The sequence below is a fragment of the Gobius niger genome (genome assembly GCF_951799975.1).
Source record: "Gobius niger genome assembly, chromosome: 4".
Classification (NCBI taxonomy): domain Eukaryota; kingdom Metazoa; phylum Chordata; class Actinopteri; order Gobiiformes; family Gobiidae; genus Gobius; species Gobius niger.
This window is the reverse complement of record NC_136855.1, coordinates 17,743,582-17,757,726: the sequence shown is the minus strand read 5'-3', so window position 1 is coordinate 17,757,726 and position 14,145 is coordinate 17,743,582. Positions and strand designations below refer to the sequence as shown.

At 39.8% G+C, this 14,145-nt stretch overlaps 2 protein-coding genes across 2 annotated transcripts; both read left to right on the top strand.

Annotated features, from left to right (window-relative positions):
- Positions 1-525: 525 nt before the first annotated feature.
- arl6 (ARF like GTPase 6) lies at positions 526-3,710 on the top strand. Its single transcript, XM_079555575.1, has 8 exons — positions 526-706; positions 1,261-1,412; positions 1,515-1,576; positions 1,656-1,724; positions 1,793-1,887; positions 1,988-2,117; positions 2,714-2,769; positions 3,217-3,710. Exons 2-8 carry the CDS (start codon positions 1,293-1,295, stop codon positions 3,240-3,242), a joined length of 558 nt encoding a protein of 185 aa, XP_079411701.1. The 5' UTR covers positions 526-706; positions 1,261-1,292; the 3' UTR covers positions 3,243-3,710.
- A 1,973-nt stretch (positions 3,711-5,683) lies between these two features.
- Positions 5,684-11,151, top strand: slc5a7a (solute carrier family 5 member 7a). The gene is made up of 9 exons (XM_079555849.1): positions 5,684-5,838; positions 6,277-6,501; positions 6,725-6,838; positions 6,976-7,131; positions 7,218-7,366; positions 7,483-7,626; positions 7,766-7,919; positions 8,328-8,545; positions 8,740-11,151. The coding sequence occupies exons 2-9, from the start codon at positions 6,318-6,320 to the stop codon at positions 9,409-9,411; spliced, it is 1,791 nt and encodes a 596-aa protein (XP_079411975.1). The 5' UTR covers positions 5,684-5,838; positions 6,277-6,317; the 3' UTR covers positions 9,412-11,151.
- Positions 11,152-14,145: the final 2,994 nt, after the last annotated feature.

Here is a 14,145-nt window from a genome sequence, read left to right as displayed (position 1 = left end):
TTTGTCTTATTGTCAAGAGCAACAATTATAAAGCTCGTTGAGATGCTCACACCCACTTTGCTGCCACTTAAGGACACACAGGTTTTCTGGACATGGAGATGTGTCAGGTGAGTTTGTCAAATATCTGCTAGTAATAGACCACCAGTGTTTTGAAAAGGCAAGTGAGATGTTGTAGGAAGTGACATTATTAACAGCCTATGAAAAGTCTGCCCGTAAGCGAACTGTTATTATTTTATTTGTTTTACCTTTTATTTTTTTATCAGGCAAATTTGTGAAAGCACACCTTGGGATTAGGCTAAGAAAAAAGTTAATCTTCCGTGAATCAAAATTGTTTGTTTTTCGTTTGTTTGTTTGTTTGTTTGTTTGTTTGTTTGTTTGTTTGTTTGTTTGTCTGTTTGTTCAATAGCGTAATAATGTTAAACTGTAAATTGAGCTACTTGGAGTTGAATGCTGTTTGAGGCTGTTTTGTTCTAGTATTTGTTTGGCTCATGGTTAAGCATGAGAGGGAAGGCGGGGCGTCATTACGTACACGGTGGGTTCCCCTAGCAACAGGGTGTAAATAACCCAAAGGAGAGGAGGCAAGACGCGAGTATGAGAGACAAAAATAAAACGATGCTCTGAAGCAGATATGAGAGATAAAAACTAGTCTCGGCGTGGACCAAACCCCCGATCTGAATACACTTGAGAAACATTGAAGGTTAAAGAGGTAAGTAAGGGATAATACGCTATTTTGTTAGGGTGCTACTGTTAGCAATGCCGCTAGTTTGTTAGCTTACTAGCTAGCGTTACTGATTAACACAAGCAGCAACGAAGTAAGATGTTTAGTTAGGCCTACTTCTATGAGGTTTTCCTTTTCAGATTACATTATAGCGTGTCATGTAGGAAATATTATTAAAGGCAAATACGCAAAAGTCTAAATATTGTAACGTTAATTCTTTCCGAAAGTAGTTTATTGTTTGCTAGCTTCATTTTACGTCAAAGAAGAGATTAACTGGTGTTAGTAGACAGCGCTAACAACTCACTGAAGCATTAGGCGAGAGGGACAGCTGAACGTTAGCAGCATAATAAAGCTGAAACCTACTGTAGTAAAATAACAGGAGCCACAGATTTGTGAAGTATGGGGGACAAACTGGTCTTATGTCACAGAATCAGCCTGAAAGCATTAACTACAAATATATTTTTTTGGTGTGTGTGTGTGTTTTAATGATGTCCTTTTGGATAATCTTGCACTACACTGAAAATATTTGTCTTTTTTAACAGGTTGTAGAGACAGCTCACGTGTTGGAGAGTCAATGGGGCTGTTTGATAAGTTAGCCTCATGGCTTGGACTAAAAAAAGAAGTGAATGTGCTCTGTCTTGGTCTGGACAACAGCGGAAAAACGACTATTATTAATCAGCTCAAACCATCAAACGTAAGAATTTAAATGTCTACCACAGTGTCATTTGACACAAATTGGTTTCAACAAATGAAGAGGCATGGATTCTAGCCAAATTTATTACCTTTTGTGCTACAGGCTCAGACTCAAGACATTGTCCCAACAATTGGTTTCAGCATTGAAAAGTTCAAGACATCCAGGTATATAGGACTTTAATATCGTTTACATCTTCACTTCAGTCATCACTGAAAGGGTATTTGACAAATGTTCTTTTTCTAGTCTGTCCTTCACTGTGTTTGATATGTCTGGCCAAGGTAGATACAGAAATCTTTGGGAGCATTATTATAAGTAAGTCATCTAATGTTTTAATACTAAACAAAACAAATGTGACTATTTTAATATTGTCTTCTTTTTAGGGAAGGTCAGGCCATAATATTTGTCATTGATAGTGCCGACAAGCTGAGGATGGTGGTTGCTAAAGAGGAACTTGACACATTACTAAATCACCCAGGTAAATTGTATTGTTTTGTGAGTAATCATAAACATGAAACAGTATTTACACTGTAGTACATGAAGAGCATGAAACAAGTATAATTGTGTCCAATTTGTAGATATCAAACACAGGAGGATCCCAATTTTGTTTTTTGCAAACAAAATGGATGTCCGGGATTCACTTTCTTCAGTAAAAGTTTCACAACTGCTTTGTTTGGAAAACATCAAAGATAAACCATGGCATATCTGGTAAGAATGTTTTTATTGCTTCTAAATGTGTCCGTGTGTTGCTCACAACTTCTTGGCACTGCAATAATGAAGTGCGTAGTTGTTACAGTATTTGACTAAAAAGAAATAGGTGCCATCGTGTCTATTGTGCACACAAACTCAGTTGGATTTATCATCTCCTGCATTTGACCTTAAAATAGAACGCACAAGGCAGCAAAACCTGAGTGCTGGATCCAAAGTAAGATTACAGAGATTTAAAGAAAGGGTCCGCACAGCAGTGAAAGCTCCCAATTTTTTATTGTTTCTTACACCATAAGTATATGTGGCATTTCCGGCCTCAGACGGACCTTTCTTTAAATCTCTGTGATAGTATTTTAACCTTTAACATTTGTGGAAGTCAAAGGACAGAATGTGAGTACAGTATATTCAGAGCCACTCTACTGTCATGGTTTCCTTTGACTCTTGACAATGATAATGATTAATGTTTTCAGCTCTGCTTGTGCATTTCTGCTGTGACAGCTCAAATGTCTATTCTCTTCCTTTGTATTTTGATGGAAATGTATTGGATACCAAGTATGTTTCAATCAAAAGAAACATAATATTGCCTTATATTTCAGTGCAACCAATGCTTTGAAAGGTGAAGGTTTACAGGAAGGAGTCGACTGGCTTCAAGGTATGTGCAACCATCACTGGGGGTTTTGTGTCTTATGTGCATTTATGAATTGGAACTTGGAAGTATGTATTCTTAATTACTGTCCATATGTTTTACTTAATTTCTTCATTAGAACAAATTGTTCAGTAAGTATTTCAAGTGCTCTATTCCTGACTCCCTGAAAGTGTATGTGTACTAAAATGCAATTAGCGAAAGCTCCTCACCCAAAACATTTCTCAGTTTTTAGGCTTAGTGATGAGTGCCCGACCAAACCTCCCAAGTTTCCACATTTTGAATGAAGACTTTTTGACATAATGTGTTAAAGAAATACTTTCAGTATCCAGCATAGCTCAAAATACAAAATGTGGAAATGCTGCCTATATTTAGTGGAGTGCTTTCATAACCTCTCATTATTTTATCAATGCTTTTGGTATTCATTTTGTTTTCTTAACTTATATTTTTTTCCAGATCAAATCAAAACAATGAGAACATGAGGCCATGAAAAGCAAGACCTTCAATGCAGAATGATCATGATGGTGGATTAGTTTCTGAAGTTTATAAAACACAAAATGAGCAGCTGTATCAAACTGATCAAATCATGTCTTAGTTTTGTTTTTTGTTGAATGTAAATTGTATGATTTCAAAGGAATCACAAACACTTTATTTATTTTTTATCTTTTTTACCAACCTTACTCAAGAGTACATTACAGAAAATAATTGTATCAGTTGCAAGTTTGCTTTTAAGGATTCCCTCTTAAAATGTCACGTAATCTTTTTATACCTACTGACTAAAGACGTGTAAAAATTGTGCCAGTTTTGTTTTTCAGGGCATAGATTGAGGAAGTAATAAAACATATCTATATAATTATTAATGTTGCTTAATCATGGGTGATATAACTGTAGAAAGACAATAATGCATCAATTATTATTTTTGATAGGCTGATAGTAATGTTGATTGTAACTGAGATGATAAAAGTAATACATTTGTATATTTTAATAATGCCATTGCTGTTTATTTTTTTATTACATTAATTGTTTTTATTATTATTATTAATCAAAATTAAATCAATCTAAAGCCTAAACCAATTTGCAAATCTGGTTTTCATAAAAGAAATATTTTTTTTAACTCTTCTGCCCCTTAAATTGCCATTTTTGTAGCAGATCAAATGAGATCAAATGAATTTGACATTATGTATGTACGTCACAGCTTTTCTCTTATCTTTGAAATTCTTCCATCCAACAACCTGTAGAATTGTCCAAATTTGCTTTATTTGTAATTAATGTCAAGTAAATGACAATTATTTGGGGAATATGTGTTTTGATGTATACATACAATGTCATATAATTAAATTGATTCAGTTTTGTTTAAACCACGTTTTTTCTCCCCCAACCTCCCCAGAGAAAACATCTTGCGCTCTGCCATGCAGCAACAGCTGCTCATTAGACATCAATCATTTTGCCCTGCACAATTAAACTAGTCAACATCACCATTTTTTTTTTTTTTGGTGGTAAAGTAGGGATTTTGATTTAACCAAATAACAATAAAAACAATTATTACTTAGGCTACTTAGCGTATAACTGAGCCAACCATTGGAGCAAAACGTCTTTTCTAATATATCACATACTGTCAATGGGTAATATCAATGGCACCTCTTACTTATTAAACTCATAAAAGTAGTAACTGAAAGTTCCCCAGTTGTTTTTTACAAACTTGTGCAAACGTCCTTGTGCAGTTTTCAGCTGGGAAAAACGTGTTCCCCAGCCCTCGAGGACCACTTGAACGTTGGAACTCTGGAAATGTGGCTGCCTCTGTTTATTTCCATTATTTGATCCTGACTTAAGAGGTCATTCATACGACCTCTCTCCATGGTCCTGAAAATGTGTCTGCTGTAGCCTACTATCACCAACAGGGGGCGCTCACCGCATGGAGCTGTTCCAATAGTAGCCTCGTGTTACTTACACCTTCAGTGAGCTGAAGCATTTGTGTGAACTAAGCCTTGGGATTAGAAATCTCCAGACCAGCGGTTCTCAAATGGTCACAGAGGTTCACAAGCATTTCACTGGGAACATTTTTTTCAATATTTATTTACTGAAAAAGTACAAAGACTAAGACACTACCTGAGTCCGTTAAAATTACAGTTTGAGTTGTTTTTTTATCATGATTTCAACTTTACTAATGCTCATTCAATAATCATTAGCAGGAAATTCCAGTAGGCCTAATTTACATTTTGTATAAAGAATACGATTTGGGTCTCAGCTTGTCATCCTATAGGTGATGGTGGGTCCCGATGCTATAACCACTGCTCTAGACCAATTCTAATTGGAAGGCCGTCAGTTTTGACAAGAACAGTCTGATTAAACGACTTAGTTCAGACTGTGGAGACCTTTAAGAGCTTACATTACAATGATGCACTCAGAAGTGAGAGAAAGTGAGGGCAATTAAAAATATATGTTTGTAATGTACATTTATTAAATATACTTGGGTTTTCTAAGATTTATTGGACAAAGCAAAATTGTATAGGCTTAAACTACACCAAATGAGACCAAACCCTAAGCTCTAAAAGTAGCTTTAATTGTACAATCTTTTCAGTTGGCGGCAAGATAATTGGTTTGTAACGGAAAGGTTGAGTGTAAGAAAGTGACAGGGGCTAAAAGGCCAGTAACCAGCTACATGTAGACCACCGTCTGGGACCTTGATCGTATAAAATATTTGGGAGAAATATTACCACTCACAAGTTCTTAAAACCTTTTGTATAGAGCAATGATACGAATGTTTGTGTCCTTCATTGACTGAAGGAATCCAGTCCTCTCGTGTGCGTCTGGTGCGCGCGGGGCTGTGACGTGTCTCATACATGGCGCTCATTAAAGAGGGACGTTTTGCTCCTCTGACGCGCGTGTCAGCCCCGTCACGGCACCTGGAGCCTTATAAGCCTCCGCAAGTCACCCGAGAGACCCACACGAGCGTCTCATTTCACTTCACTTTTCTTCGATGCGTCAAGTCGGACATAATGCCATTTTTATAAACTCTTCACTTTTGCTCGTTGCTTCCTGCGCCAGGAGACACAGCACATGACTCTAGGAATATTTGAGGTATGTTTTTGTTGCTCTTATGTAAAAAGAAAAGTAAGTAAATGATCAAAACAACTGTATATCCGTGTGTAAAGTAGACAGTCTTGTTTGCACAATGAGGGGAATGGAGAGGAAACATTGAAAAGGCATGTTTGAACTTACGTAGGCAAAGCATTTAAAACATTACGTATTGAACCTTAAAGGTATTTTACAAAATGTTGCCACTTTTCATTTTTAAAGAACTTGTGTAGGCTGGAATTACCCCAAATTAAAATAAAACGAATATTACTTTGGAAAAGGCATGCATAAGTAAGTAATAAGTCTATTGCATTAACCTATTCCACACATCAGTATTGAATCCTGTCAAAAAAAAGCCTAAACAGTTTCACATTTGGGTTTTCAGTTTTAGTGCGTGAATTGAGTTGAAAAGCATTAACTTTTCTTTCTGTCTATCCGTAGGTGCCCTTGCCCCGCCGCTCCTAGCGCTTGACTCGTGCACAATGGCCATCCACTTCGAGGGGCTTGTGGCTATAGCGTTCTTCTATCTCCTGATCCTGTTCGTGGGCATCTGGGCCGCGTGGAAGAACAAACACTCGGGAGAGGCGGAGGGCACGGACCGCAGCGAGACGATCATGGTTGGAGGCAGAGACATTGGATTATTTGTTGGTGGATTTACCATGACAGGTACTTCGAATGGAGATGTGTATTTGTGCTTCATGTGCATCTGGATAAAGTTGCAGCAGTATACAGCAGTAATAAGGTTCATGCTTCAGTTATTCTGCAAAAGTAAATAAATAAAAATGTTTTCTAAAAATCTGTTCAACTTTAAACACTATGTACATCTATAGACATGTATAATTTATTCCAACAATTAAGCTCAATTCAATGTTTTTCTTGTTGACCCTAGCGACGTGGGTTGGAGGAGGGTACATCAATGGCACTGCTGAGTATGTGTACTTACCAGATTATGGTTTGGCCTGGGCACAAGCTCCCTTCGGTTATGCGCTCAGCCTGGTTGTAGGTGAGCTATGTACATCTTTGTTATGTTCATTGTTACGCTCATTTTAATTTCCCCAATTTACCAAACAATACATTAACCTCTTGACCTCATATCGGACATGTGGCTGCGCCGGTTGATGCATGCACTCTCTTTTAAAGGTGGCCTTTTTTTTGCCAAACCCATGCGCTCCAGAGGTTATGTCACCATGCTGGACCCGTTCCAGCAGCTGTATGGCAAACGTATGGGAGGCTTGTTGTTTATACCAGCTCTCATGGGTGAGATCTTCTGGTCCGCAGCCATCTTGTCCGCACTTGGTAAGTTCATGCTGATCGACGCATGAGTCAGCATGTCCTTTATATTTTATATCTCTGTCTGATATTGAGTATTTTTGCTATTCCAGGAGCCACCCTGAGTGTCATTGTCGACATCAACATCAAGATGTCAGTGGTCCTCTCTGCGCTCATTGCGATCTTTTACACTCTGGTTGGAGGCCTGTATTCGGTGGCTTACACTGACGTTGTGCAGCTCTTCTGTATTTTTGTTGGTCTGGTGAGTCAAAAAGGAAATGGATAAAACTACACCAATTACCAGTCTCAAGAGGATTTTTGCTTTTCTACATAGACTTTGATGTTGTCCTAATTATTGTGGTTTCTGTGTGGTTTCAGTGGATCAGTGTTCCCTTTGCTCTGAACAACCCAGCAGTGACGGACATTACACTGACTGCTGTGAAGCAGGTGTACCAGTCACCCTGGAGAGGCAGCGTCAGCAAGAGCGACACCTGGGTCTGGATAGACAACTTCTGTCTCTTGGTAAAGACATGCATTCATCAAACTGGGGAAACTCAATCTTATCACATTATGCTTCAAATTGATCTATAGTGCATGTTTTCAACAAATATTTCGTCAACTGCAAATGAGAACAATTACAAATCCTTCCCGGTTCTCTCAGATTTTAGGCGGTATCCCGTGGCAGGTGTATTTCCAGCGCGTTCTGTCTGCCTCCTCTGCCACATACGCCCAGGTCCTGTCGTTCCTGGCTGCGTTCGGCTGCCTCATCATGGCCATCCCTTCGGTGCTCATTGGAGCCATCGGAGCCTCCACAGGTTAGACAGCTCTCTTATATGCACACTGTTTGTGCTTATGTTTGTGCAGGAAACATGTTGCCCTTAGATCTGAGAGAGGCTTGGTAAATGGCAGCTGGTACACCTCATCCATAATGAAGCAGCAATCCGTTTAATAACCGTGGTTTGAATATTGCATTAGAGGATGACATGGGACCAAATTAGAGCTTTGATTTCTGCATTTTTAGATCACTTTCGTTTGTGAACATCTGAACACACCCGACATTAACTTTACCAGTGTGTCTGACCTTCTCAAACAATTGTGAAAGGAAATATATGATACTCACCAGAACATTAGGATTACAATATAACTCAAAGTAGTGATAAACCTACGTCATGAAAGTGATATTTTTGCTGCTTTTAAAAGTGTTAAAACTTTGACCTCTTCAGACTGGAACCAAACGACGTACGGGGGACTGTCCCCTAAAGAGAAGAACGAGGCGGATATGATTTTACCCATCGTCCTCCAGCACCTCTGTCCACCGTTTGTCTCCTTCTTCGGTCTGGGCGCTGTCTCTGCTGCCGTCATGTCCTCTGCAGACTCATCTATTCTGTCGGCCAGTTCCATGTTTGCCAGGAACATCTACCAACTCGCATTCAGACAGTCGGTTAGTAATTAATGATGTGATTTTTTTCTTTTCCTTTTTTATAGAACAAGTGCTCTGTGATATATATACTATTTTGGTTAGAAATATTGTGAGCCCTTATGTACAACCTCACTCCATGCATGTTCTTCTTTTCTTCTGCTACTCCATCTCACTGATCCAAGTGCAACCTTTTCACGGTTTTCATTTTTTTGCAGGCTTCTGACCGTGAGATCGTGTGGGTAATGCGCATCACCATATTTGTTTTCGGAGGGCTGGCCACCCTGATGGCACTGGTCACCGGGACGGTCTATGGCCTTTGGTACTTGAGCTCAGACTTGGTTTACGTCATCATCTTTCCTCAACTCATCTCCGTCCTCTTCATCAAAGGGACCAACATGTACGGCTCCGTGGCAGCTTACGTTTTTGGCTTGGTGCTGCGTATTGGCGGAGGAGAGCCGTACTTACAGCTGCCCCCGTTTATCTATTACCCAGGCTGGACCACTGAGAAAGTTTTGAATCACATAACAGGAGAAATGGAGGAGCTTGTCATTCAAAAATTCCCTTTCAAAACTGTCTCAATGTTGGCTTCTTTTGCGGGTAATGTGGCTTTTTCATATCTGGCCAAGTACCTGTTTGAGAGTGGGAAGCTGTCGCATAAGTATGACTTCCTGGACGCCGTCGTATCCAAGCACAGTGCAGAGATCATGGACAAAACGACACTGGTGGCCCGTGGGAACAACATCGGTCTGTCGGAGATGGCGTCGGTGAAGCCGAGGTTGAGCGTCACGTTAGCGGCAGCGTTCACGCGCCGCGACACACTGCCCACAGAACCAGTGGAGGAGGAGGAGGAAGAGTCAAGCCCAGACTCCTCACACCACGAAGAGTGAGTGACAAAACGAGTAAGCTGAACCTCGACGGGACAGTGTGAGCCTGATAGGTAGATCATGCCTGTGTGTGGTAAGTGGAGAGCAGCCATATTTCTGAATAAACTGTGCGGCCATTTTGAATTTCTGAATATGAAATCATTCTGTGAAGTAAGTTACATGATAGATATGGCTCGTAAACCATTTTGCACTGTTTGCCGAGCCAGTTTGTGTAGCTTGATAGACAAGTGATATGACAGCACAAATCTGGTTAGGAAACACCTTATATATTAAAGGCAATAATAATATATTGTAGCCATTGTTAGCTTTCACAGCTGATTCAAAAATAAAGCAGGATATTTTATAGCTTTAACTACACAGCCACCGCAGTAGCATTAGAGTAACTGTTTAGAAGGCAACACAGTTTTATAGTTGTAAAACAATGGCATATACAATATTAAATGCCACTCATGCATTAAGCAACAACATTGTAGATTAGAATAAACTTTATTGTCCCCTGGAGGGAAATTTGACTTGCACTTTCACCACATAACATTCAGACAAAGCAACATTACATAAAAAATAGAATACAATAGAAGATAGTAAAAAAAGTGCAACAAGGAAGGTGCTTGGAATGTTAGCCTCAAATGATTTAGAATTCAGTAATTTGTGCCAAAATGACTTTTCGTTTGTTTCGTCAGTACCGCTGACTGTAAATGGCTAATTATACCCGATGACTGTGAATCAAAATGTAAAACCATCCATGTAATGTATGAATCATCGATGTACAACTGTAGATAGTAGTTGAAGCTCTGTATCCGTCAGGTGTCGAGATATATCTGACCATAAAAATCTATGTTAAAAATGTCAAGTCAAAGAAAAAAATGTTATTGTATTCGACTGCCTTAAACGAACACTATAGTAACTTTCGCGTTCTCAGCTCAAACTGCAGTGAACAGTGACTTGAATATGAATGTAAGCTGGAAGTGATCTCACACTATCTAATCGTGTCCCTTTTACTGCTGTCTGTTGAGCATTTTGTTTGTGACGTCAAACGGTGAGCTTCGCAGTGAAACAAAGAAGACCAATCATTGTTTTAACAGCACTGTACACACTTTTATTTTCTGTGAAGTGTTTGTACAAGAGGATAATATACGTATAAACCAATATGGTGAAAAGTATATGGGAAAATATACCATTAAATACTTATTTATTTTTGATGTTCTAAAAAAAAAATTAAACAATAAAATGTAAATGTTTCAGAACAAATATAAAGTCTACTTTTGCAAAAATGCCCATTTATCGCTTTTTTCTTTCTTTCTTTACGTTTCTAAATAAGAGTATATATAGTTTTTGTAGCGGTGTGGTTCTGGTTTACAAAGGCCTTAAGCCAGGACCAGGGAGGGGACATGTCAGAAAACGTGACTGAAATTACAATGGCTTGGCTCGCATCTTTGTCCCACTCCACGGCCCTCAATAAAAAGAAGACATCTTAAAATAGCCCCCTGGCTCTCTCTCTCCCTGCTTATTTACATTACCTTAAGTGCTGTACTTTCGTCTGGGACTCTGGGAGGAGCCACCGGGAGGCTGCGTGAGGTTGAGAGATGGACTGAGACTGGACTTGACTTTCACGGGGCGGAGCTTTCTTGGCGCCTGTTGCCATAAAACTCACCAATTACGGGGATGACGCAAGTGCCCCGCCCTTTACGAACGTCCTTTCTACTGACCTTGAGAAGTAGGAGACAATTCCATAAAAGGACCTGCAGGAGGGGGGTGGGGGGGAAAACGTGAGCGTCCCGGGGCCCATTCATAGAAAGTACCTGAAAGAGCACTCATGGTAATTAACAATTATGAGGCACAACTGTCACTTGTCCAAAAGTCAATCCATTTATTTGGGGATTTACGGATGTGCAAGGATATTATTGGGGGATGGTACCCGCCAACAGATTTACTTCATGGTTATTTTTAGACAGTTGTCATTTACTTGTTGAGTTCTGGCCAAGACACTGCAACATTTTCTACAACAAGCAACACTGTTTATGTGCGTTCACCTTCCTTGAGCTGTTATTCCTGTTGGACCTCACAAGATAAAGCAGTGTTCTGGGAAGTGAGGTCCACAGCGTTATCAATGAACACAGCAAGATGATATCATGGATGGCACGGATGCAGATACCAGCCAGGCGTGTACATTTAGAGGTGAACGACGCCTCTAAATGTGGACATGCAAGCATAAAAACATATCATTGCTTTTAATGGGAAAAAAAATAACCAGTCAAAAAATGTCAGTGTGCGTGTTAGCAAGACTAATAAAAAAGGATATGAAAACTTTACCATTAGTGTACCACAAAAGCGTGACAAGTCTATTGCTACTCTTGGATTGTGTGCATTCTGCAGAAAGCCTGCCATGCAGACTGCCCATATCTCATCTCAGGCTGAAGCACCGCCATCTTGACAGCGCCTGTCTATTTATGTCCTTCTTAAGTAATGGCCCCCGTAATTTAATTTGAGAAAAACTAATTGAAACATGGGCAGGGAGCTGTGGTGGTATGGGTCTGAGCTGGATGGAGATAAAATGTGTGGGACGTTACTACAAACCGAGAACCATATGCACAAGATGATAGTAGATCTAATTGCTTCCTATATATCTGACCATCGTCTCCATTAGGCCTTAGGAGAAAGCTATGGGGGCTTCTTTAGCGAAATAAACGTAGTGCAATGATCTAATCAAATCAGTAGTGGAAACCCAATTACCAGGCAGCCTTCGTCCCCCCCACATGCAGCCGGACCACAGGTAGAGAGAGGGACCACAGTCTGGAGATGAAGGACACTATGTAGAACTGCAAAAGTCCAGGCTTGTTGATGAGTCACGCCTTGATTTTTACTACAGAGTTACGTGGGAGGCAAATGCATATTTCACCAGAGCCTGATTTTATGAGAGCCAGATCAATACAAATGGAATTGTTCTTTTTGCCTTAATAAAAGCCCACGGAAAGGGTCATAAATTAGCCAAAACGTTTACTTGCAAGGGCGGTTTTCTGATTGAGTATTATGCAGCTCATTATGCAAAAAACAGGAGGTTATGGCATTTTCCCAGCACTGGTTTGTGTATTTACAGCATCTAAATAACAAATATCAGCTTTTTCTTCAGCTAGTATTTCTGGACTTGCATCTTATAAAAGGTCCCTTACCAGATTTCTTTGATAACAGACAATGAATAAGGGCGTTAGTTTAACTGCTAGTTGTGGTCCGAAATATTCACATTTTTAACATCTTGAATTGCCCAAAGCTGTGAAGGTAAAGCTAATAACAGTTAGCCTGTTACTTCAATTAAAATGTCTTTATATTTAGATCGGCAGAGCACATGCAGTGATCTTTATTTTCCACAAATGCCAGCTTTAATATACAGAACAAAAACAAATTTAATTGAATGTCTAGAAAAAGAAAAGGGGTACTGGGCTATTACGTTTCATTACAGTCATTTACAAATGTTCATATAATAACATCAAATAAAATGTTACAGATTCTACTACATAAACAAATATACCTCTGTATTACTTATACTGCCTCAAATGATTTCTAAAACTTTTTTTTTCTGACCTTGAAAAACATCATTGTCCGTCCAATCCATTGCCAATGCTCAAAAACATGAACAGAAAATACAATTGCGCTGAAATAAACAAAGCTAAAAATGGGGGGTTTTCATATGCTCATTGAGAGTTTTCTCTCTGCATATTATGATTTTACAGTAATCATAGCTTTGACTTTTGTTTTCTTCTTGTAATATAGTGACATGCTCTGACAGTACTGTACATGCATCGCGCTGTCATACATGTTGGTTAAATACAGGAGGAATGAAGCTCCTCAGAGGCAGGTCAGCAGTTTCTCTGTCCATACAAAAGTCAGTGGGTAGAATAATGTAGAGGCCGCACACACACACACTTCACTTACAAAGACACACATTAGCCCCAGGGGAGCTGTTCACTCAGAGACTGAAGACCAAGATGAAGAGAGAGGACGAGGGAGGAGGGGCCGACCATTTGGAGACGGGACGCGGGACACTGTGTTAACGGATACAGACAAGTGCCTTTTTCAACTAACTCTATATACTCTTGTCTATGGGGAACTTGTGTGCGCAGTGAGGATCATTGCACAAAGGCAGAGTCAAAAAGCTTGATGTATATTCCTTGTTTTGTCAGTTCAGTTTGATTAGAGACTTCCAAAAACATGCAGCAATATTAAATGGTTTTGCATGCAGTCAAAGCAAAGCAGCAGCACCTCCATGGAGACAAGCTGGTGATGTCCCGCCTCCAACAAAGTTACAAGTCAGGTCTGGGTAGAGGTGAAACTGGGTGTTTTTCACGATGCAATGGCTACTTCCTGTTGTCTATTATCTCCTCTGAAAAAGAGTAAACAAAACAAAAACAAAAAACATAGCAGAAATACACCCACGTCTTGACATGCACCAGTAAAAGTGACAATCATTGTGTATATTGTGGGAACACAGAATGGTCAACGCAGTGGTCCATTCATTAATCTGTACAGACGAGCGTTTGAGAAGAAATAAAGGACGAAGAGGAAAAGTGTTGTCATTGGTCTGAGCTCATCTCGACGTACATCACTGTCCCCTCCTCCCCTCCTGATCGTGTGTGTGTGTGTGTGTGTGTGTGTGTGTGTGTGTGGGGGGATCACAATGAGTGTCCCGCCTGAGTCCGAGCCAGAGGATCCATTAGAGCTGATTGAAGAGCACAAGGGTCCAGA

Bases quoted from the DNA above. Each gene is read 5' to 3' on its own strand.
- arl6 (XM_079555575.1), top strand. From the start codon at position 1,293: ATGGGGCTGTTTGATAAGTTAGCCTCATGGCTTGGACTAAAAAAAGAA. The intron at 1,577-1,655 runs GTATATAGGACT...TTCTTTTTCTAG, and splicing joins GAAAAGTTCAAGACATCCAG to TCTGTCCTTCACTGTGTTTG. The intron at 1,725-1,792 runs GTAAGTCATCTA...TCTTCTTTTTAG, and splicing joins CTTTGGGAGCATTATTATAA to GGAAGGTCAGGCCATAATAT.
- slc5a7a (XM_079555849.1), top strand. From the start codon at position 6,318: ATGGCCATCCACTTCGAGGGGCTTGTGGCTATAGCGTTCTTCTATCTC. The intron at 7,367-7,482 runs GTGAGTCAAAAA...GTGTGGTTTCAG, and splicing joins TCTGTATTTTTGTTGGTCTG to TGGATCAGTGTTCCCTTTGC. The intron at 8,546-8,739 runs GTTAGTAATTAA...ATTTTTTTGCAG, and splicing joins AACTCGCATTCAGACAGTCG to GCTTCTGACCGTGAGATCGT.